This window comes from Pelobates fuscus, chromosome 5 (genome assembly GCF_036172605.1).
Source record: "Pelobates fuscus isolate aPelFus1 chromosome 5, aPelFus1.pri, whole genome shotgun sequence".
Taxonomy (NCBI): Eukaryota; Metazoa; Chordata; class Amphibia; order Anura; family Pelobatidae; genus Pelobates; species Pelobates fuscus.
This window is the reverse complement of record NC_086321.1, coordinates 153,849,881-153,875,477: the sequence shown is the minus strand read 5'-3', so window position 1 is coordinate 153,875,477 and position 25,597 is coordinate 153,849,881. Positions and strand designations below refer to the sequence as shown.

The following is a 25,597-nucleotide window of genomic DNA, read 5'->3' as shown; positions in this document are numbered from 1 at the left end:
TAAAAGCTATAACTTCTCTCCATCTATTCAATCCATCCCACTCCCCCAAACAAATACAAAATTAATTCATAAATATATCTTAGCCATCTCCACTAACATGTACGCAATGAGCAGTTCAGGCGGGCAACGAGGGAGCCCTGATCCTCCTGCTCAGCTCCCTTGCGCGCCTATTAGTAATGCCAGAGCAGGAGTGACGTCATATTCCGGCTCCGGCATCACTGCAGTGCGCGCGAGGGAGCTGAGCAGGAAGAGCTCAGGAGAGAGCGCACCCTCACCGCCCGCCTGCTACATGAGTACATGCCTGCCTTGGGGGGCTCTGAGGTGGCCATCCAGACAGCTCTCTGGTTCCCCAGGCAAGAGGCTGGCAAGGTATTTGCCAGGGCGTTTGGGGGGGGCGGATTTTTTTAAATTCCATCCAATGAGTCAATGAATCACTTATATTTAAAGGGACACTATAGGCATCCACACAGCTTCTCTCATTAAAGTGGTCTGGGTGCAGTGCACCTGTTCCTTTACCCTGGAAGTGAAAACAATGCAGTTTCAATGCAGGGTTACAACAATCTCTACTGTCTGTCTTTGCATGAAGACGTCCAGAATCTTCAAAAATGCTAAGCCGCTCATTGCTTTGCATGAGAACGTCCAGCATTTAAAAAAAATCCCCATAGGAAAGCATTTAATGTTTTCCTCTGAGGCCGGTCTAATATTAGGTCCTCCATCGGCATGACGTCCGTGGAGATGGAAACTGAGCCAGTGGAGAGGGACCTCAGCATTGAAATTAAAGTAAGTGGGAAAAAAAAGTTTTTAATTCTTTTTGTGCTCGCAAATGTTATGGGCAGGGGCATACTACAGCGTAAGGAATACAGTTTTGTATTCCTACCTCTATAGTATTCCTTTAAATTAATTGGTCAGACTGAAATAAATACATTAAATTACATTTAATGGTGTGACAATGCTTCCAGAGTATTATGGAATAATAAAGAAATCAAGGATACTACATACAGTTGCAAGAAAAAGTATGTGAACCCTTTGGAATGATATGGATTTCTGCACAAATTGGTCATAAAATGTGATCTGATCATCATCATCTAAGTCACAACAATAGACAATCACAGTCTGCTTAAACTAATAACACACAAAGAATGAAATGTTGCCATGTTTTTATTGAACACACCATGTAAACATTCACAGTGCAGGTGGAAAAAGTATGTGAACCCTTGGATTTAATAACTGGTTGAACCTCCTTTGGCAGCAATAACTTCAACCAAACGTTTCCTGTAGTTGCAGACCAGACGTGCACAACGGTCTGGAGTAATTCTTGACCATTCCTCTTTTCAGAACTGTTTCAGTTCAGCAATATTCTTGGGATGTCTGGTGTCAATCGCTTTCTTGAGGTCATGCCACAGCATCTCAATCGGGTTGAGGGCAGGACTCTGACTGGGCCACTTCAGAAGGCGTATTTTCTTCTGTTTAAGCCATTCTGTTGTTGATTTACTTCTATGCTTTGGGTCATTGTCCTGTTGCAACACCCATCTTCTGTTGAGCTTCAGCTGGTAGACAGATGGCCTTAAGTTCTCCTGCAAAATGTCTTGATAAACTTGGGAATTCATTTTTCCTTTGATGATAGCAATCCGTCCAGGCCCTGACGCAGCAAAGCAGCCCCAAACCATGATGCCCCCACCACCATACTTCACAGTTGGGATGAGGTTTTGATGTTGGTGTGCTGTGCCTCTTTTTCGCCACACATAGTGTTGTGTGTTTCTTCCAAACAACTCAACTTTGGTTTCATCTGTCCACAGAATATTTTGCTAGTACTGCTGTGGAACATCCAGGTGCTCTTGTGCAAACTGTAAACGTGCAGCAATGTTTTGTTTGGACAGCAGTGGCTTCCTCTGTGGTATTCTCCCATGAAATCCATTCTTGTTTAGTGTTTTACGTATTGTAGATTCACTAACAAAGATGTTAGCATTTGCCAGTGACTTTTGTAAGTCTTTAGCTGACAATCTAGGATTCTTCTTCACCTCATTGAGCAGTCTGCGCTGTGCTCTTGCAGTCATCTTTACAGACGGCCACTCCTAGGGAGAGTAGCAGCAGTGCTGAACTTTCTCCATTTATAGACAATTTGTCTTACCGTGGACTGATGAACAGCAAGGCTTTTGGAGATACTCAATATTAATATTGTTTTTGTATTTTATTGTACACTAACTGTAACAATGCAATGATTTGTGGACCCAGGACATACTTGAAAACGAGAGAAATCTCAATGTATCTTTCCTGGTAAAATATTTTATAAATAAATAAATAATACTTTTATAACCCTTTCCAGCTTCATGCAAGTCAACAATTCTTAATCGTAGGTCTTCTGAGAGCTCTTTTGTGTGAGGCATCATTCACATCTGGCAATGCTTCTTGTGAAAAGCAAACCCAGAACTGGTGTGTGTTTTTCATAGGGCAGGGCAGCTGTAACCAACACCTCCAATCTCATCTCATTGATTGGACTCCAGTTGGCTGACATCTCACTCCAATTAGCTCTTGGAGATGTCATTAGTCTAGGGGTTCACATACTTTTTCCACCTGCACTGTGAATGTTTACATGGTGTGTTCAATAAAAACATGGCAACATTTCATTCTTTGTGTGTTATTAGTTTAAGCAGACTGTGATTGTCTATTGTTGTGACTTAGATGATGATCAGATCACATTTTATGACCGATTTGTGCAGAAATCCATATCATTCCAAAGGGTTCACATACTTTTTCTTGCAACTGTATCATCAACCACAAGATTAACAGAATACCCTATACCAAAAGGGGCAAAACCATCAGGCTCCATAGGGGGTCATTTGGACTGGAAAATGCAGACATTGTTCACGCTATTCAACAATGTCTGGATTTTGACATTAAAAATGTAATTAGAATTTTGTTTGGATTTCAGCCAGACAGAACAATGAGCGATAACTGAAATTTGAACCGAATTCTTCAAATGCGTTAAAAACCCAATGCAGGGTTCATCCTGTCACGGCATGGTTAATCGTGTGGAAGCAGGCCAGCGCTTGCTAGCCAGCTGCCACATTAAATGGCTAAAGTAAAAAAATAAAGACCTCCATATTACTGTAAGGGAGGTTTAAATTATCCCGATGCCCAGCATATCTGCTAAATATCTAAAACTAACAACTGCCATTAGCATTGTTTGGAGGACAACCAAATAATAGTGGGGATGGGCAGATCATTAATGACCTACTGCCCCACACGTGATCAGTAGGGCCCGCTCCAGCCCCATTAATGGCAGGTGGGGGCTCTACTTATAATATAAAAGGACCCCATTCAGGGGGCCTTAATTATAATATTAAACAGGGGAGGACCTAGTGAGAAGTGAGTACTAACCAACAAATCAGAGCACCTTTAATGATATCACATAACATGGGAAACTTTCCCATTCATTGTAATAGCTGACGTAGGAAGGGTAAAGCCTTTATAAGGATTTTAGTATGCAGCCAGACCTTGTGAGACGAAGATAGATAAATTTATTGCATAGCGGTTTTTCTATCAATCAATTATCAATTTAAATTGTACAGGTATCTGTTGTATTGCTTCCCTTCCCTCCCACTATTGTTAGGGTTAGGATTAGAGGGGGGGGGGGGGGATAAGAATGGTTAATTCATTGTAATGGGTCGTGGCTAGGATATTGGAAAACACTAGGCACATAGGGGGTGGCCTGACAATAATTGGAGACAATGGCATGTCCTTCCCCCATTTTATAATCATTAGAGCTGCCACCCATGGGTGGGAGCTGGTGATGGGGATAGTATGTCCTCTCCCTTTAATATTTTGATTAATGCTCCCACCCAATGGGTAGGGTTGAACACTAGGTCCTCTTTTCTTGAATATTAGAATTATGGCACTCACCTGCCTTATAGTTTTATACTTCCCTTATAGTAATATGGTTTAACCCCCATAGTGTTTTTATGAATTCATTATTATTCTTTTTTTATTTGCTAGGACGGCTGCCAGTAGGAAAATAGTACTTAATAATACCATTAACTTGCAAAAAAAAAAAAAAAAAAGAAGCAAATTAAAGATAATTTGTAAATATGCATTGTGCCGGATGCTTTTGGTTCCAGAGTTTATTAAAACCGGTGCTTTGTCAGTATTCTACATTCTATACTTTGTACAGGATTCGAATGGCAATTGCTGCAGCCAAATCCCATCCATATTTGGCTTTCATAAATATGATAATCACCATTGCTGTTGAAACTTGCTAATTTTTACCGGATTTTGTCCATGCGGACAAATTCTGGTGTTTAGCGAATACATGATGAGTTACATGATTTATGATTTCTCCAGAATCCTGCTACTGCCATTATTTATATAGCGCTAACTTAATCCGCAGCACTTTACAATATCATAAAGGGGAAAAATGTAAAATAAATGAGACAATTACAAAATGTTACAGGAACAATAGGTTGATGAGGACCCCGCTGTTCGTACTGGCTCACTTAATCTTCTTGTACTCACTGTCCATTATTAGCATCTACCTATGAATATTGCTAAACTTCCAGCAATGTCATAACAGTTCCAGTTCCAGCAATAAACAGCGGGTTTAGCCCTTCGGATCCTGTATATATAAATTACAGCCAGGGGGAAGTCTAGCTATAGTACCCGGAGTGAATTATTGAGAGAGTGAGGAGTCACTGCACATAGAACATCTCTCTTAAAAGATTCCCAATACAATTTTTATGTTCTCTCTTGTTTTTTTCTCCTCCAAGGAAAAAATAAGGATCCACTTTCCTGGGCTGAATTCCCATTTGTGCATGATATTGTGCTGCCAGCAGCTCTCATTAAGAGAGCCCAGATTCACTGCTCTGGAGGAAGATTTCTATGTGGGTAGATAGAAGTGTATATGCCAGCAATAAAAGAGCAGATGAGGACTGTTTTTTTGCATTTTTCTATGTCTTGTATTCTCTGCTTGAATTCTTCTCAGATTTGTTATCAGGGCTGGCCATAAAGAAGAAAATGGGAATGTGGTTCCGAATACCAGCAGCACAAATGCATCTTAACAAAAGAGGACCTGGGGGAGAGGCATAATCCACATTGTCTACCCCTCACTTAAACTAAATAACAGTCATTAACTACGATAATAGAGAGAAGGAATGAGTCTCATACAGGGATCTGGCCCCCTAAAGAGGGACTGCCAATTTCAGAAATAAGTAACTAATACTGCCAATTAAAGTGGCTTCTACAATTTTTGTCTGGCTCATACATAATTTGCCAAAACATGTATGGCAATGGGGGAGGGAGGGGGGTTATTAATGCCCCACCACTTCCCACCTTGCATTTCAATTCTGGAACAGCATACATTTTGACAAGGTTTAGGGTTGACAAGGGGCAGGAAAAAAATATTCTATTCATGCATCTATTTGTGTATTTGCATAGTGTGAAGCTTTATAACTTTGTATTAAAGAGAATATGCAAACATTAATACATGAAGTATAACATAATATCTCAAAACAAAGCTTAGCAAAACATATAAAAGGCACGGATACATATAAGGCAGAATTAGGCAAGTAAAACAGAGATATATAACTCAAAATAATGCCTTTAATAGCCTGCAAATTGTGCTTTAAGTAAGGTCAGGTGAATTTGTCCAATAAAAGCAAGTTGCCAGAATTTGAAAATAAATTTGAGGGCCAGTTTTTGGCAAATATGGACACAAATTTACAAACACACTCAAAGAGATACACACAAAATAAAGCACACACAGACACACAGGGAGACACACATATACAATATAGTAAAACACACACTGATAAACACAGATACATAGAGTCACACACTTCCATCCTGTGGGCCCTAAGGTAGCTACGCTGGCTGCACCGCTGGTAGGTCTTCCCTTGGAATGTGGGACCAGTCCCGGGAATCATTTTTGTGGAACAGGCCCAATATATTTGACTGTCCTGGCAAATTCAGCACAGTTGACAACTATGTAAAAGGCTAGGAAAGAAATATAACGGGATGTGAATGGAGATCTATCTAATCTAAATAAAGGTTGGTTTTGGATCTAGAGGGAGATGTATCAATGTATGACCCATCCACTCAACAACATTTTGTAATTCATTACATTTGTGACAGAGGGCTATAATGTAAAATTAACGAGAAACATACAGGTTTATTCACCAAAATGAGAATGGTTGGGAAATCAAAGTGGATAGTGGACACTAGTTGCAGTGTCCCTGTCTCCCCCAGAAAAACTGCAATGCTTACAATGCACAGTTAAGGCTGCCTCTAGTGGCTGTCTCCCAGACAGTCACTAAAGACACTTCCTGCAGTTTCATGGAGTGAAATCCTGTGAAAGGATGCTGGACGTCCTCAAGCTTTCCATGAAGAAGTCTTGGAAAACCCCATAAGGGTCAATATTTTCCAATGGTGAAGGCCTAACGCAAGCACGGCCCTTGCATGTGCATTAAGGTCCCCCCATCTACATGACATCTGAGAAGGCAGTGAGCGATTCAGTGCTGAGGGACAGAGGGAATCAGGTAAGTGAAAAAATAGTTGTGTGTGTGTAGAAAATTATAATTTGAAAGGAAAGAATACAAGTAAATCTGGAGGGTACATGCATACTGTAATAGTACACCTGCAGGATACTGGTATATAGGTCAGCATTCCAAGAATTACAATTTAACTTTTAATAATCAATTTAAAAGAAAAGAAAGTGTGTGGAAAATGTCAGTTATGGACAGTACTCACAGAAATGAGGAAAAAGGAGATACAGTAAGTAAATCGTCAGGAGAGAAATGCCACACGTGTAGATAGTGGCTTAAATAGTAATAAAGGGGGGGGGGGGGGGTTGAGAGGGAGTCTGGACACAAAAACAAAAACCCCCAGCGTTCCCACCCTTTCCCAGAGTAAAGGTATCCCAAAACTGACGAAATCCCTGATTCCTAGATTTCTAAGTTGTAAGCTATAAGCTACAATATACTAATAAGCGGTAGAAATCACTACCTTATCGTAGGAGTAACTCGTCCTAACTTAAAACAAATCAAATGCAAAGGTCTCGAAGGGGGGGGGGGGGGGGAGTATGTAGAATTCTATGAATCACTAAGGAGCGTCCTCCCTGTCTATCTCCTCCACCCTCCCCTCAGTTAGTCCCGACACGCGTTTCGCCTGAGAAAATTATATCTACAGGGCCAGAAAGTCTAGTGAGAGTTGAATATTAGATATACAGAAGAAACAAAGTATTTACACAGTTTCAACTGTAACAAACTCCAATCCCCCTTTTTATGGGGCCCAATAGGTAACAAAAAGAAACAAACAAAAAAAAGAATGTGAGAATGAAAAGTGCATCTCCCTATTTGAAAGCTTTATTAATTAATTATGCTATGGGGAGATCACTGGTCACGAAAAGGCTACTTTGTTACACCATAAGGCAGTACAGAGTGAAGTGAATATAATGTGTTCTACTATTTCTCCATTATTGCTAATTGAACACCAACAGAACTGCAGTACAAGTTTCTATTCCAAATCAAGGATTAGTATTTAAAGAAAAACCACTATAATTAAGTTACAATAAAAATACATGCTTTAGTTTATTCCTATGTACATCAAATATCCCATTGGATATATTATACTCAAATAAGAGGAACATCTGTTCTGAAAAATCCCTTTACCATCTCACCAGTGCTAGCCTGAGTTGGAGAAACAGAATGGAGAGGGTATACTAGACACATCGGTCACCAGGCGGTAAGGCTTGGAACATACGCTATCACACAGTATTGGTTTTCTAAGAATACATAGGTTGTATTTAACTAAAAGTAAATGAACTCTTGTTCTAAATCCCCCTCCACAATAAGAACGAGGGTATCCTACATTGCAGAAACAAAGTGTAATGAAGGAGGGGGAAGGAACAAAAAGTACCTTGGTTACCAGGGAATGAAACCTAGGACCTACTTAATCGCAAAGTACTAATTCCCTAGGAGAGAAAATGATATATCACTTACAATTACTGCTTACTAATAGGGGAAAAGAAAAAAACCCAAAAGAAACTAACTGCTTAATAATACACCATTATATTGTTACACAAGTGCAATAATGTGAAAAAGGGAAATAAAGAAACGCCAGACACATGTTTCGGTGCCACCAACATGCACCTTCCTCCTGGGGAGGGGGGAAGCCGAGGGGGCAGGGGACACTATAGTGTTAGGAATACAGTTTTTAATTTCGAACCCTTTAGTTATGCTACTCTGACCTTAAAGGGACACTTCAGATCCATAAAGTACTTTAGCTTCCTGAAAAACTTTATGTGTGAGGAGTGTGTCCAATATATTTCATTTTGGAAAAAGTGTAGATTTCAATAGAAATTGGCACTTTTATAAATTATACAGGTTATAACCCCCTTGCTTTTCAACCAGACAAAAGGGCCTGCTACTTCCTGGTTTGGTTGGCATAGTTGCACTGAACTCAAGAGGCAGCTATTGCCAAAAACACCTGCCTTGTAAAGGTTTCTCACTGAGCTGCATTGGCTTTAGAAGATGAGGGTTTGCAAAGGCAGCAGACAAGAGTTCTGCAGTTTTTGCAATTTGTTTTTAGATATAACTCCAATTAAAAAAATGCATACCTAAATGCATGCAAGCATTTGGAGTATAGCTAGTAAATAGGATTTTTTTAAAATCTATTTTGCATTTTTGCAGTGGAGTGTCTCATAAAATTGAAATTCACTTTAGTGAATAACCCTAACAATGACACATGAAATAATAGGAAACACAAAAAAATTAAATATCTTACAGGGCTACTTAAAATCACCTATCATAGCAAAGAACCTCAGGGATTTAATCACACCATATGGCCATACCACCATATGGCCATACCACATTTAAGCCCACCTAAATTTACTGCTTCAACTTCAACAGACTCTCCTCGAATGTATGTTTTCCAGGCGTTACTTCTAATGGAGTATCTGGAGTGTAAGAGTGGACTGTACAACCCACAGGAATCTGAACATGATGTACACATAGAAAAATGGAATTGGGGGAACACCCAGAACATGCAATGCTTAGAGGAACACTCCCAACTCCATAACAACTTGAACTCATTGAGTGATTGGTCAGGAGTGTCTGGGTACCATCTTACCATCAGGGATTACACAATTTTCCAATGGTTCAACCCAAATGTTGGTCCTCTTGCCCCCTACACAGCTACTTCCTGGTTTTCTTCCTCTCTGCCAATGACATTTCCAGCCTATTATCGGTAATCTATTGTGAGGCAGTACATACAATTTCTCTCAATGGGCAGCCACTAATAGGCTTTGCAGAACCTTCCTTATACTGTGGCAACATAGAGGAAGGAAACAGGGGACAGCTGTGTCTAGAGGACCAGCTTCAGGAGTCAACTATTTCAATTCTGTTTAACCCCTGAAGGTAAGAAGGTGTCCAGACATTCCTGTTCCCATAACAACCACACTGAGCTGAAAGTGGTGTGTGAGTGTTCTATATATATATAAAAATAAAGACAATTCCTGCACTCCAACCAAATAAAGGTGGTTCCTGGTGCTCTGGTAGCTATTTCATATATCCAAAGAAATACCGGCACTCGAGGAATTTCCAAGAATAAAATCTTCATTTTATTCCAACAACGACATCAACGGTTCAGCTCTCCATGGAGCTTTCATCCCAGACCATCTGCACTATAAACTTTATATTTTCTTCTTTTCCATATGTATAGTTTGCATTTTCAAGCTTGTTGTCACACTGAATTGATGGGGTAAGTTTAACCCCTGTACTAGCCTCATTTTACAGTGCTGCACTAATTGGTATACGTAGTATACCATACATTTCCTGTATATCTAAGATTTATTGTGGAAAAGGGTATTCCACTGTCTGCAGAGCTGCTTTTTAATTTAGGCACTTTATTGTATCACTTACTATCTCCTAGTAGAGGTAGATTTTGTTCTAATTTTGGCAAAGTTATTTACTAAAGTGAGAATTCAAGGTGAATTTTAAATTAAAGGTCAAAGTAGTCGAACTGGAAAATTCTCTGCGTAAGCTATGCTTTCAGTTTGAATACTGTGGACTTAAACTTGAAATTCACCTTGAATTCTCATTTTAGTAAATAACCCTGTTAATGTTTTATTCAATGGTGTAAATTCCAGAGAATAAATTCTAGTGAAGTGACAATTCCTCCTAAAAGGGGGGGAAATCTGGTCTTCCTGTTTTTAATATTTCCTGCCGTAGAATTCTCAAGCTCTATTTTGATTCAGACCTCCGCAGTGTTGTATAGATGGTAGCATTGACCTGAAATTTGTAGGTCATCGCTGTCTATTACTGACACTGAAGAGGTAAGTAGATTTTCTAATTTAATGCCTCATGGCAAATGCTGCCATTTGCACTTTATATTTTATGAATGTTCCATGTGTGTGAAAATTGTACCTAGATCTGCCATGGTCCTTATGGATCCCAAGATGATTATTAAAACCCCAGAGCCTTGGACTTTTGCATCTGTTAACAAAAGAAACTCAAGTCCTTTTGACCTTGAAGCCACTTGACGACTTTAGGATGCAATGGAAAAATTCTGTAGTGTGAAGGTGAAAGAATCAGTGTGAAACTGATAATTCTGCTTGCTGCATATGTGGAGGTGCTCTGAAGGGGAAATTAGAATGCTAAAACAATGCAGTCAAATGAAAGGATATTTATTCATACATATCGGTGTTCTAAACTATATTGGCCAGACTGGATGGGCCGAATGGTTCTTATCTGCCGTCACATTCTATGTTTCTATGAAGTTATAAGGATCATGTTTGTGGAAAACCCCTAATAACGAATATTCTTCTCTTTATAATAAATATCTTCTTTTTTGCACAGTTCTCTATTGCATACCTCCCAAGATTTCAAATGTACAAATAGGGACACTTTAATTTCAGGGGTGTAAGAGAATGTGTGGCTAGGTGCGGGGCTGTTGTGAGAAATATTAGGTGAATAATTGATTTAGTTAAAATGTAATTTTGAAGAAGAAATGTATCTTATTTACACATGCTGATTTTTAAACACAGTTATTGTAGTTTAAAGACACATTAATGTGAGTATTAATGCTGTGGAACTCTGCTGTACACGCAGACAAACTAACATTGTCTAGCTCCATTTTGTAATCTTCAGCCTAGCATTTACTTTGGCTTGAGAACAGCATTGCAAATTCTAGACCAGTATAGCCAAGCTGGAAAAATAGGGCAGTTTGAGACATTTTTGGCCTGAAATCCGATATTTTCTTACAGTGATTGTGGTACGTACAGATCATTGCAGTAGTTATGGTGCTTTGAGTCTTTATGAAGTGCTGAGCTAACTCTCCCCAACACTCGCAGTCTGTCATTACCATTCAAATGATGATGACTATGGCATATATTGTAGAAGTGAATCTTCCACATTATCTTAATGGCAGCAGAGGGCTTTGGGTAGCAGGGAGAAGCCTGATTTCTGTCAAACTGCTTCAAAACATTAGGGTACAGCGCCTAAAGTCATGTAGTGCCATAATTACCACTATGAGAGTTGTAATTGACTGGAGAATTCAAGACATCCTAATATATAAATCTTTGACTGGTGTAGCGTCAGGTGTAGCGTCATGGAGATGTAAATCTACAACATATGGAGCCTACCCTTTTACTTATGTTATATGATAATATTTATCTCTGACTGTGGCAAAGACCGTGAGTGGCATACTGCTACTGTTTAATGATTATGGCGTCCATTGTGCAGAAAGACTAGGCTAATGTAGGCTTTGGAAACCTGTGACAAATCAGCTGGACTCAATTTGTAGCTTGGCTTTCAAGGAACCCCACTAGCAGAGGTAACGTGTTCTTTTATTCGTAATCCGTGTGTATCCTTTGCACCTACTAAAACACCTCTTGTCCATGTACTAAAATAAGTCATTACATAAAAGCAAACAAACCATGAGGAGTGCGAGGAGATCAAGGAAATATATAAAGACAATTTAGCATTGTGGAACAAAAAAGGAGAAGGGACCTTGTAAATCTATGAATAAAGGTTAGCGTGTGATCTGTAAGGAGTGTTTGAATGGCTGCATATGTATGACTGCATGGGTAGGGGGATGGAAGGACCTCAGAGAGTCTATTGTCTGTTGCATTAATCAATATTTTTTTCCTTCTTATGTAATATCCGTCTCCTGAGGATCAATGCTCTTTGAAACGTCCGCTGTTCTTGTGGCTGAGATAAGGAAAAAAGGATAGTGAGTGGCGTTGTGAAAGACATAGAGAGCGAGGCCGAAATCAGGCTGATGAGACTAGAATAAAGAAGAAAATGATCCTACCAAAATATAACCCATGCTGTCTGTATGCTATGTGTGAATGAGTGCATGTGGTCTTCATTTAGATTTGCTGGTTTAAAGAAAGACATTTCTCACGGTTTTGGATACAGGTTTCATGTCCATGATGCTCCTGCTAGCTTTGAAGCTCTGTAACCCACCCACCAATTGGGTATTAAAGGGCTCAGTGCACATTGTATTACAAATGAGTAGACAGGATACACAGACACACTAATTTAATATTTACTTCTCTTTGTCTCTGGCAGGTGCAGATCCAGTTCTACTACAGTGTGTTGTCAGGAAGAGGTGAAAGAAAAGAAAAAAAATACATCAAAAAAGGTCACTGCAATAAAGAAGACAGCGGTCACAGAATCTCTTGCTGTACTGAGCAAGATTACCATGGTAACCAGAAAATACAATTAAAAGGCAAGTGAGGCAGAAGCAGATGAGTAGGTTGCTCCTTACCTTTGGACAGAAGGAAGTGAAACAATTATGCAGAGGAGAAAAGGATATATGACGGATATGGTCACACAGTGGAGAAGGGAATTATCCTTTCATTAAGAAAGGAATGTGTCACCGCTTCCTCCAGGAAAGGGGAGTGCCATGACATCTGCTGAGGAGACCATCTGCCTGCATTTGTATTGGTTCCCATTTTCACATCCCAGCTGGCATTTAGCTTTGTGAGTGGTTCTAACTGGACCAGTTGGTATTGGCTATTTCTTATTATTTCATCTGACAAACATATTGTAATTCATAGCTCCCTATTAAAATAGGAGAGGCAAAAAAACAGAGAGACATATAGTGATAGAGAGAGAGCGGGGCAATCTCCAGCTCTCTGGCAAACACCTACCATGGGATGTCGGCAAAGTGCGGAGGAGAAAGAAGCAGCTCGGCGCTCACGCAGGATAGATCGCCACCTGCGCTCTGAGAGCCAGCGCCAACGTCGGGAGATTAAACTTCTGCTTCTGGGAACTAGCAATTCTGGTAAAAGTACCATTGTGAAGCAGATGAAGATCATCCACAGTGGTGGGTTCAATTTGGAAGCCTGCAAGGAGTATAAACCCCTCATAATATACAATGCCATCGACTCACTAACTCGTATAATCAGGGCTCTTGCCACTCTCAAAATTGAGTTTCACAACCCTGACCGAGCGTATGATGCAGTACAACTCTTTGCCTTGACAGGGCCAGCAGAAAGCAAGGGTGAAATCACATCCGAACTGCTAGGTGTGATGAAGCGTTTGTGGGCAGACTCAGGGGTACAGGATTGCTTCTGTCGCTCCAATGAGTACCACTTGGAAGATAATGCTGCTTACTACCTCAATGACCTTGAGAGAATAGCGGCTATTGAATACATACCCACAGTTGAGGACATCTTGCGCTCACGTGACATGACCACGGGTATTGTGGAGAACAAGTTCACTTTCAAAGAGCTCACATTCAAGATGGTGGATGTTGGGGGCCAGAGATCTGAACGCAAGAAGTGGATTCACTGCTTTGAGGGTGTTACAGCCATAATATTCTGTGTGGAACTCAGTGGCTATGACTTGAAGCTTTATGAAGACAACCAGACAGTAAGTATAAACAGGACAGGGAAACTGCATGTTGAACCTGCACAGATTTAGTAGAATTTGTTTTTGTTACCAATTGGGGATCGGGCTGCAGAAAAATAAGTTCATGTAAAAACAAATACATGTTGTATATTAAAGGAACACTACAGTGTTAGGAACACAAAGCTGTACTCCTAACACTATAGTGTCCCTCTTCCCCTGCACCCCCCTCCAATGTAATAGGTTAAATAACCTTTTCATTACTTACCAGATTACAGTGCTGATGTCCCTCAGCCCTGGATCAGGCTCCTCCTCCACCGACATCAGCTGAAGGGGGAATCTAATGTGCATGAACAGCGAGCACATAGGACAGTATAGACTGAATGCTTTCCTATGGGTGCTTCCTACATGATTTTTTCGAAACACTGAATGTCCTCAAGTTTCAGGCTGTCCAGCATTGATTCAAGGAGTCAAACAAAGTGAAAATGCAGGACAGCCAATAGAGGCAGTCTTAACCCTGCGATGGAAATATTGCAGTTTCTCTGAATCTGCAATATTTTACATTACATGGTTAATGGAACAGGGACAGTGCACCCAGACTACTTCAGTGAGATGAAGTGGTGTAGGTGCCTATAGTGTCCCTTTAAGGGACATTTAGTGTAACTAACAGCTACAGCATATTGTAGTGAACAACATTTAACACACTCCTGGCACCACAATGTTTCACTAAACCTTATATGGCAAAGATAGGTCATGAGTGCTAGGAATGGCACTCAAAGTGTTCTTGCACCATAACCATTACAACAACCTGCAATTACTATGGTATTTAGATTTTCCCTTTTAAGAAGGTAATGTAAATCAGTTAATATACAGATATTAGACATATCATGTTGCACTGCAGCTCAGATCTATATCTTGCTAAATGTTTAGGATATAGGAGTCAATTTTCATAGCAGTACCTAGTCCCTGACTCAGAGGCGTAACTACGTTACATGACACCCAGGTTGGAAAAAAATTCTGACCTTCCCCACCCCCAATCTGTAAAAAAAATAACAAAAATAAAAGTCTTGCTCGCCCTATTTGACATTCATATACATTTACACATTTGTATCCATAAACATTCATATTCACACGTACTAACATTCATGAACACACATATGCAGACACATACATTTATTTATAAACATACACAAATGGGCAACTAAACATACACAGATTCACACAGACATTGATATGCACACATGGACATATATACACAGACAAACAGAGTGATATAGATAAATACTCATATACACACACACAGACTAACAGACACACATATTCACGTAGACACATTCATATATATATATATATATATATATATATATATATATATATATATATACACACACTCATACACACACACACACACACACACACACACAGGCTGACTGATACACATATAAACATTCATAATTATATGTTGACACAAACTTAATTTTAGTTTTAATAAATATTAGTGTGTTTTTTCAACATGGAGGTCTATCCAGCCTCTTGCCAGGGAGAGCTGGATTGAAACCTCATCCCTGTTGTCTAGTAGGGTGCTGGAGGGATCTCTCTTCACTGACTGCCCAGCTCCCTGCAGCTCTGTACTGTTGCCGGGTCTGTGACAACATCATATCCCGGCTCTAGTATCAGTACAGGGTGCGTGAGGGAGCTGGGAAATCAGTTTAGAGAAATCCCTTCAGCACCTCACTGGACATCAGGGATGAGGTTTCACTCCAGCTCTCCCTGTCAAGAGGCTAGAAAGACCTCAGCACTCCAGCACCCACAAGAGCAAGATGCCTGTAAGTAGGTTCCTGCTCAGGAGGGAAAAGAGACCAACCCTGCCACTGGAAGCAGGGGCAAGAGCGACGGGTCCCCTTTTTTTGGCTGGGTGAAGTGTTCGCCTAGTCTGCTCCTAAATGGCACCCCCTTAATGAGGGGCACCCAGGGCAGACCATCCCCCCTCACTAATGTGAGAATAGCTGAGAATTAAAAAATTTAGGTCAAAAATAATAAATTGGAAAAATCTCAGCTGCGTATTCAATTTGACTATTATGGCCTATAACTTCAATATCACTTTCAATTCCCAGCAATATACACTTTTGTGAAAACCATGTATGTATTCAAAATATGGCTTGCTGCACTGAACATTTGAAACACTCATTAACTGTAGTTGTTGCAACCAATTATATACTAGTATATTCATTTGAAAAGACGTAAAAGTAAGATTTTAATACTCATTTATCTTTTATGCAGTCCTTTGCTGAGCTGTGTACGTGCGTTGTGCTATAGCGCAGTGATAAACAGAGCACCTTTACTGGACGTCATAGATGACCCTGTAGGTCAATAGAGTTCAGCTAATACGACTGCCTCGGGATGAGTGGGCAAATGTCTGCTTCAGTCAATGGCCAGGGGCAGTGCAAATAGCATGTGTGATTGGCTTGTGTGGTTTCTAGATGTTAATCTAGTCTGCTAGAAAAGAAATAGGATTTTGTTTTCTATTTAATCCATACATCAGAGTGCTAAGATTAGGAGTTAATGTGAGCAAAGCACAACATTTTCTTTTTTTTTTAAAAAAAAAAGCTTAATGCTCAGCCAAGGCTAGTTCTTTTCTGTGACAAATATTTATTTTTTTAACCTCTAATGTACCAAAATAACATAACACCAAACCAGATAAAAAGCAAAATCAACTATAAGCACTGGCTATTTTGATTCAGTTATGGTTTCCTATAAGAATCGAACGAACACACATGATTTAAGAGATATTTAAGGACTCTTTCAGGCACTATGCAAATCTCTCTATAGTCTCACTTTACCGATCCAGAAAGTGACATTTAGAGTATTTTAGGGGTTTATTCACTAAACAGTGATTTGTGGTTTGCTAATAGCTTGCGTGACTGTCACTTTAATCACAATGATATGTCATGTGTAATGACCACCTATAAGCCATGGGAATGAGCCTTACTTATACACTGATACTGTTTAAGTAATAAACTTGCAGCTGTTTTACTGTTTTGAAATCAATACAAGTCCTGTGCTTCTATATTAACCCCTTAAAGGACCACTATAGGCACCCAGACCACTTGAGCTTAATGAAGTGGTCTGGGTGCCAGGTCCATCTAGGATTAACCCTTTCTGCTATGTTTACAATTGGGTCAATCCAGCCTCTAGTGGCTGTCTCATTGACAGCCGCTAGAGGCGCTTCCGCGCTTCTCACTGTGATTTTCACAATGAGAAGACGCCAGTGTCCATAGGAAAGCATTGAGAATGCTTTCCTTTGGACTGGCTGAATGCCGCGCATGCACATTCAGCCGATGACGGGGAGAGGAGGAGGAGAGTCCCCAGCGCCGAGGGAGCCCGGCGCTGGAGAAAAGGTGAGTGTTTAACCCCTTCCTCACCCTAGAGCCAGGGCCGGATTAAGAGCACACTGGGCCTGGTGCTGACAATTATGATGGGCCTAATTACGGAATCTTATTGACCAAAAACACTAAAACAGTCATACCTCTCAAGCGTCATGTATCTGATAGAGATGGTGCTGGAGGGAAACTCATAGGATGCGGCTATAAGAAAACACATACTCTATTCTAATCTCTCTCTAATTTATGCTTTCATCTTTCAAGTAAATCCACAACCCCTAACAGCAGTGTCCAGTGAAGCAGGAAGTCAATGGGCGGGGTAAAAGGTGGGCCACTGGTGCGAATCACGTGACCAGACCTGCCAAAAGGGGAGAACATGCCCAAAAAGGGGGCATGTCTGTCCAAAGAATTTAAAGGACAGCCTGGCATGAATGCATGTCAGGCTGCCCGCCAATCCTGCAGGCTGTCCAACTAAGGGCATACTATGCAGGCAGCACCCTAAGCTTGACATAAATGTGTCTAATGTTGCGCTCGCTCAATGCTTTCTAAGGACTGTCCCCTAGCACTCACATGTCCACTTTTCTCATTATTGTCTTATTAGCAGGCAGAAGTCCCTGGTATATAGTCTGAGACAGAGAAAAGGTGTATGTAGTGAGTGTAGAAGAAAGGGGACATGCCACAGTGTTAGAGAGACCAACGTCTGCATTACCTAAACTAATTTTATTGTCAGCCAGTCCACACAAGTTTTGTTACATACATACATCCCTCTTAAGCTTTCACACTTAAAGGAACACTATAGTCACCATAACAACTACAGCTTATTGTATTTGTTCTGGTAAGAAAGAATCATTCCATTCAGGCCTTTTGCAGTAAACACTGTCTTTTCAGAGAAAATAACTCCACTGGCCACTCCTTAGATGGCTGCTAGAGGTGCTTCCTCGGGCAGTACTGCCTAGTGTGCAGCACTGCCATTCAGTGTCTCCACCCTCTGCATGCAGACACTGAACTTTCCTCATAAAGATGCATTGATTCAATTTATCTTTATGAGGAGATGCTGATTGGAATTGTGCTGGCTCTGCCCCTGATCTGCCTAGTTGACAGTCTCAGCCAATCCTATGGGGAAGTATTGTAATTTGCTCAGACCACCACTTCTGATGATGTCAGCAGACAGTCAGTTCAGAGGCAGAGCCAGCAGCTGCAGACTTGAATACAAGTTATATTTTACTATACTTAGGGAGGCAAGAAGGGGCCAACGTGGTGGTTTTAACATAATAGGGTCAGAAATACATGATTGTGTTCCTGACCCTATAGTGCTCCTTTAAGCAAGAGTATGTGAAGAGTAGTTAGGGTTGCCACCTTTCTTGGAAAAAAATACCAGTCTTAATCATTTGTTTAATCACAAGGTGTGACATCAGATAAAATTCTGTAAAATCACCAACAAACTACTCACAGTTTGATTCTGCTGTATAGATGGATTGCTCCCAGTGTCTCAGTCTCGCAAGTCACCCAGTGTCTCAGTGTCCCTATGTATAACAGGGTCAGTGTCCCCATGTCGCCCAATCCCCTAGTCTCTCAGTGTCCCCATTTCTCCCAGTGTCCCAATGTCTCAGTGTGTCCCCAGGTCACTAGGATACTGGGGACACACTGAGACATGGGGACACTGAGAGACATGGGGACACTGAGAGACCCGTGGACACAGAGACATGGGGACACTGAAACATTTAGGGAAACTGGGAGAAATGGGGACACTGAGACACTAGGGACACAGACACTGGGAGACATGGGGACACTGAAACATTTGGGGACACTAAGACACTAGGGACACAGAGACATGGGAACACAGACACTGGGAGACTAGGGGACACTGGGAGACATGGGGACACTGGGGACACTGGGACATATAGGGACACTGGGAGACATGGAGACACTAGGCACACTGAGACACTAGGAACACAGACACTGGGAGACATGGGGACACTGAAACATTTAGGGACACTAAGACACTAGGGACAAAGTGACATAGGGACACTGGGAGACTATGGGACACTGGGAGACTAGGGGGACACTGGCTGGGAGACAGACACTTGGGGACACTGGGAGACATGGGGACAGTTGTGGACATAGACATGGGGACACTGGGACATAAAGGGACACTGGGACACATGGGGACACTAGGCAAACTGAGAGACATGGGACACTGGATGGGGGACATGGGGACACTGGGAGAAATGGGGACATAGTGTCTCCGTGTCCCAATATCCCTATGTCTCACAGATCCCCATGTGTCCCCGAGTGTCTCAGTGTCCCCATGTTTTCCAGTGTCCCCAAGTGTCTCAGTGTTTCCAGGTCTCCCAGTGTCTGTGTCCCCATGTGTCCTAGTGTCAGTGTCCCCTAGTGTCTGTGTCCCCATTTGTCCCCTAGTGTCTGTGTCCCCTAGTGTCTCAGTGTCCATATATGTCCCTTAGTGTCTCAGTGTCCCATAGTGTATCAGTGTCCCCATGTGTCCCTGCTGCCTTTCCCCCCATCCCTCTCTTACCTGAGCTGTAGAGCTGCTGTCTGGACTCTGCTGTGCTGCTGCTCCCTCACGGATCAGTAAGTAGTAGAGAGAGGCAGGGATATGCTGTAACTTCTTATCCCTGCCTCTCTCCACACACAGTGACCCCTACTGGCCAGTGCTGGTATTGCTCCACGCTCTGTCAGTCCCTGCATTGGCTTCCAGTTAGATATAGGGCCCAATTCAAAATTCTGGCACTTGCTTACAAATCCCTACATAATGCTGCTCCAACATACCTATCCTCCCTCATACACAAGTATGTCCCATCGAGACCCCTGCGCTCATCCCAAGACCTACGCCTATCCTCTGCCCGGATCCCCACCTCTGACGCTCGCCTTCAAGACTTCTCTAGGGCTGCACCTATTCTGTGGAACTCCCTTCCCTCCTCAATCAGACTTTCACCCAGCCTCCACTCCTTCAAAAAATCTTTGAAAACTCACTTCTTCGTTAAAGCGTATCAATTAAACTGTCAGCAGGCTTCTCATCCCCCACCCCATGACTCCTTTCCTGCAACTGTCAAAAATGACCTACCAAGCACTCAATAAACCCTTCTCTAACAAACTACTTAATTCCCCTACTTTAACCCGTTTGTGTCACTATACCCCACTCCCTCTAGCATGTAAGCTCATTGAGCAGGGCCCTCAACCCCCTCTGTTCCTGTACGTCCAGTGGTCTGATTATGTGTCTGTTAGTCCACCCATTGTACAGCGCTACGGAATTTGTTGGCGCTATATAAATAATAAAATAATAATAATAATAATAATTGCAGAGTAATCTCCATTTATTCTGAGAAAAGTACCTGCATTTGTATTGCTGCAATACTGGCACGACCAGGCAGCCTCAAATACTAGTCAGGTGGCAAACCAGTAAAATACCAGTCAGGTGGCAAACCTAAGAGTAGTGTGTGTAAAAAAAAAAAAAAAAAAAAAAAGTTTTTTTTTTTTTTTTAAATGGGCCTATTCCATGGGCCTGGGCCTGGAGCTGCAGCTCCATCAGCCCCTATGTTAATCCGGCCCTGCCTAGAGCCTGGTGGGACGGGGGCCCAGAGGGTGAGGGGGACCTAAGGACCCTATAGAGCCAGGAAAACGAGTATGTTTTCCTGGCACTTTAGTGGTCCTTTAACCCCTTAAGGACAGAGCTTCAGAAGCTTGACTTACGCTTAATGACACAAGCAATTTTTGCATTTTCTTGCTGTTTGCGTTCAACTGCAATTTGCATCTCTCTCATTTATTGCACCGACACATATTATATACTGTTTTTTAAAGGACAGAAAGGGCTTTAATTTGATATAACATATATATATATAAATGCTTACTTATTATAAAAAAAATACAGAAAAATGCAAAAAAAATGAAAAATATTGTTTTTTTTTACAGTTTTTGCAATCATAATGTGTGCATAATTAGTGCAGGTTAAGGAAAGTAATTAAAAATAAATTCATTTATTTGTTCTGATTTACAGAATATATAATGTGTCTGGGATTTTAATTTTTTTTTGGTAGTTACAGGTCACAAAGCACAAGGAGTAAAATAAAATTTTAATGTGGAGCGATTTTAGAATTTGGTATGTTTGTCTTGTAAGCCTAATAGCCATAAAATAAAACAAAATTGCCACACAAAAGTATATATTTATATAAAGTAGACATCACAGGCTATTTACCTAAGGTTGTTTTGACACTTTCTACGTAGCCATTTTACCGCCAACCTCTGCTAAATATTGGAGTAAAATTGTGTTTTTGGGGGGTTTTCGCACACAAACGTATAACAAAGAACTTCTCATGTGTATTTTGTAAAGTTGGTGTGTGCTATTCCTGTACAAAGTTTTATTATGTGTTCAGTTACTTCTGCTGAGTACAACGGTACCCCCATTGTATGTCTTTGGCACTATTTTGTGAAGCTACAGTGCCATATAGGAGACCTGTCCTTTTCAGTATTCACAGTAGAATTTTGAGAGACGGATTTAATGAGCCTATGCTTCCATTTGGGGTATTATAACAGTTTGACTGTTCAAAAACCCCAACAAAGGCCTACCATTTGTAAAAGTAGACACTCCAGGGTATCTCATAAGGTGCATATTGTGCCTTAACATGCCCCCATTTTTTTACCATTACATGCCAAAGTATGTGGTAAAAAATAATTTTGTGCATTTTTTACATACGGATTGCATTTTTGCTGGGCATTTTGTATATTTCATATGTGCCACTAAGTTCAAACCCCCCAAATTATGCTCAGCTAAGTCTTCTGAGTAAAAGGACACCCCCATTGTATGTCTATGGCACTATTTCGTGAAGCTACAGTGCCATACAGGAGACCTGTCCTTTTCAGTATTCACAGTAGAATTTTGAGAGACGGATTTAATGAGCCTATGCTTCCATTTGGGGTATTATAACAGTTTGACTGTTCAAAAACCCCCACAAAGGCCTACCATTTGTAAAAGTAGACACTCCAGGGTATCTCATAAGGTGCATATTGTGCCTTAACATGCCCCCATTTTTTTACCATTACATGCCAAAGTATGTGGTAAAAAAAAATTTTGTGCATTTTTTACATACGGATTGCATTTTTGCTGGGCATTTTGTATATTTCATATGTGCCACTAAGTTCAAACCCCCCAAATTATGCTCAGCTAAGTCTTCTGAGTAAAAAGACATCCCCAATGAATGTCTTTGGCACTATTTTGTGAAGCTACAGTGGCATATTGGAGACCAAGCCATATCAGTTTTTACAGAACTTTGAATTTTGACGCTGGGCCTATGTGCAATTTCCAAGCATCTTCGTAAGTTTTAAATTCAAACTACCCCACAAAGGCCTACCATTTCTTAAAGTAGACACCCCAGGGTATTTCAAAAGGCATATTTTGAACCTTAGCGTGGGATAATTTTTCCGCTAGCTTGTACCAGGTGTAGTGGTAATAAGCGTTTTTTCTGCCTTTTTGACACACAAAGTGAGTTTGCACAGTATATTTTGCAAACCTTATGTGTACCACCACTCTATAATACTTTATATGTTGCTCAGCTATGTCGGCTGAGTACAAAAATACCCCCGTATGTACCTTTGCCAGGTATATGTGGACATCGGAGGGGCACATTTGGGACACAGCCATTCCATTTTTTTTCAAACTTTAAATTTTTACGCTGTGCCCATGTCCCATTTTAGAGTATTTTACCAGGCTATATAATCCAAATACCCCATAAAGCCATACCATTTCTTAAAGAAGACATCCCAGGGTATTTCAAAAGGCATATTTTGAACCTTAGCGTGGGATCATTTTTCCGCTAGCTTGTACCAGGTGTAGTGGTAATGAGCGTTATTAAATTAATTTTGTAACTTTTTAAAACTTTTTTTACTTTTTAAAACTATTTTTTAAATTTTTGTTTTGCTTATTCATTTTTTTAAAGTTTCCTAAACTTTCGTAAAACTTTTTTTTTACAGATTTAACATTTTTCTAAGCTTTTTCTTTTACCGTTAACCCCTAACTAGCAGTAAGCAGCACTAACAGTAAATTCCCCATTTTCCCATAACTCCCACCCACCCCAGCTAGCAAAATATTTAATTATACAATATTTAAATTAGTTAATTAAATTAATTTAACCCCTGAGGGTTAAAAAATAAATAAAAGTTAATCGTCAGGGGTTAAAAAAAAATTAGATCACAGTATAATACTGTGATCTGTATTTTGATCACTGTAGGCAGTGATAGACTGGCAGGTAAGGGGTTAATTTTTATTTGGACTGGGTAAAGGGTTTATTTATTTTTTATTTTTTACTTAAACGTTATTAAAACTTTTTTTTTACTTAATTTTTTAACTTTTTAAAGCTTATTTTAAAACTTTTTTTAACGTTAACCCCTAGTTAGCCTAACACTAAATCCCCCAATTCCCCACTAACTTCCACCCTCCCCAGCTAGCTAAATTTATCATTTTAAAATATTTAAATTAATTAATAAAATAAATTTAACCCCTGAGGGTTAAAAAAAAAAAGAATTAACCCTCAGGGGTTAAAAAAAAAATCAGATCATATTAAAATGTAATCCCTGCCAATTGATCACTGTAGTCAGTGATCAATTGGCAGGGAAGGGGTTAATTTTTTATTAATATGGGTAAAGGGGGGTGGGATTTTAATTTAACTTTTTTTTTTAACACCAGGGGGCAGGATCATCACTGATCCGGCTCCCTGCACTTCACAGTGAACCCGGAAGTGCAGGGAGGCGGAGGTGAGTATACAGAGCACATGTGCCCGCTCTGACATGCTGTCAGAGCGGGCACATGAGCTGGGACAGCCCGATCCGGTGCTCCCGGTCTGCCTCTAATGCAGAGGCAGACCGGAGCACCATTAACCCCACGATCGCCGCGATTGCGGCGATCTGGGGTTAATTTTACCGCGTGACGGACGAGGTCCGTCACCCGTCGTTAAGGGCATCCCCAGGATGACGGACCTCGTCCGTCACCCGTCGTGAAGGGGTTAAGCACTGAGCCAAATGTAAACGTTTTGATCAAAATAAAATGTAAAGAAAACTTGGAATTTGACTATATGTCTTTTCAACTGTAATTCACCTCTTACATATTAAGTGAACCCACACTTATATATAATTTTATTCAGGAGAAATAGGGCTTTTATTTAACATCAAATATTCAGCTATGAAACATAAGTTAATATGAATAAAATAGAAAAAAAAATTGAGAAATTAAGAAATGTTTTTCTTTTTTTGGTTCTGCATGACATTTTAACTATAAATGTCATAATACTGTTTGCTGTTTTACTGCAATAAAATACACATATTTGTATTCAGTGATGTCTTATGTGAAAAACAGTACCCCCTATGTACAGGTTTTATGGTGTTTTGGGAAGTTACAGGGTCAAATATAGATTGTTACATTTTTCAATTTTTTTCACATTGAAATTCGCCAGATTGGTTACGTTGCCTTTGAGACCGTATGGTAGCCCAGGAATGAGAATTACCCCCATGATGGCATACCATTTGCAATAGTAGACAACCCAAGGTATTGCAAATGGGGTATGTCCAGTCTTTTTTAGTAGCCACTTAGTCACAAACACTGGCCAAAGTTAGCGTTAATATTTGTGTGTGAAAATTGCAAAAAACTAATTTGAACGACATTATTTACTTTTAAACTGTGTTTTGACGTTATTTTATTTCATGCAGCAGGGGGACTACCTGTCATTCCAGGCACTCCCCCTGCTGGCACCATTATGGACAGCTATTCCATCCATGTGATCCTGAGGTCCTCGCAAGGACCTCCCAATCACATGGCCCAGGAGTGCCGGATCAGCAGCAGGGGGACTCCCTGGGATGCAAGGTAAGTCGTCGTCCCCCCCATCGCGACCTAGAGCCGTCCTTAAGGGGTTAAAGAGAGATAGATAGATACATACATAGATATTTAGTAGAAGAGCTTTGCTGTTAACGGTTTCCTGGTTCTAGGAGATGGTCCGACCTTCTATAAAGCCTACTGGTGTGTATCATGTGCCCTCATAATAGGTCATATGGCTCTGTAAACTCATTATAGAATTGCTGTTGATAGATTTCTAGGGATCGGATGTTTGTATGATTGTGTGTGCAATAAAATGACGGGAAATCAATGGCCTTTTTGAAGGTCTTTACCAAGGACAGAGTCCCTGGGGGACAGAGAAATGTAACTATTAATACCCCTTATAAAGGCCCCTCCTATATCATGTCACACCCACTATCTATCCTGGGCTTAGCACACAATCATCTTATGAACTAGATGTAAAATGTAGAAATTGGTAAGAACACAAACATACAATTCAGCTGGCAGAATAATTTTTAAGAGGCAGTGTTGAAGAC

At 40.6% G+C, this 25,597-nt stretch overlaps 2 protein-coding genes across 3 annotated transcripts in view; one reads left to right on the top strand and one right to left on the bottom strand.

Annotated features, from left to right (window-relative positions):
- Window positions 1-25,597, bottom strand: part of RSPH14 (radial spoke head 14 homolog) — a 243,814-nt gene that overhangs the window by 70,258 nt on the left and 147,959 nt on the right. The window lies entirely within an intron of this gene.
- The window catches only part of GNAZ (G protein subunit alpha z), a 150,913-nt gene that overhangs the window by 45,369 nt on the left and 79,947 nt on the right, over window positions 1-25,597 (top strand). The window contains exon 2 of the mRNA XM_063454528.1: window positions 12,561-13,868. Within this exon, the coding sequence (XP_063310598.1) occupies window positions 13,146-13,868 (723 nt within the window). The 5' untranslated portion in view covers window positions 12,561-13,145. The remainder of the gene's footprint in view (window positions 1-12,560; window positions 13,869-25,597) is intronic.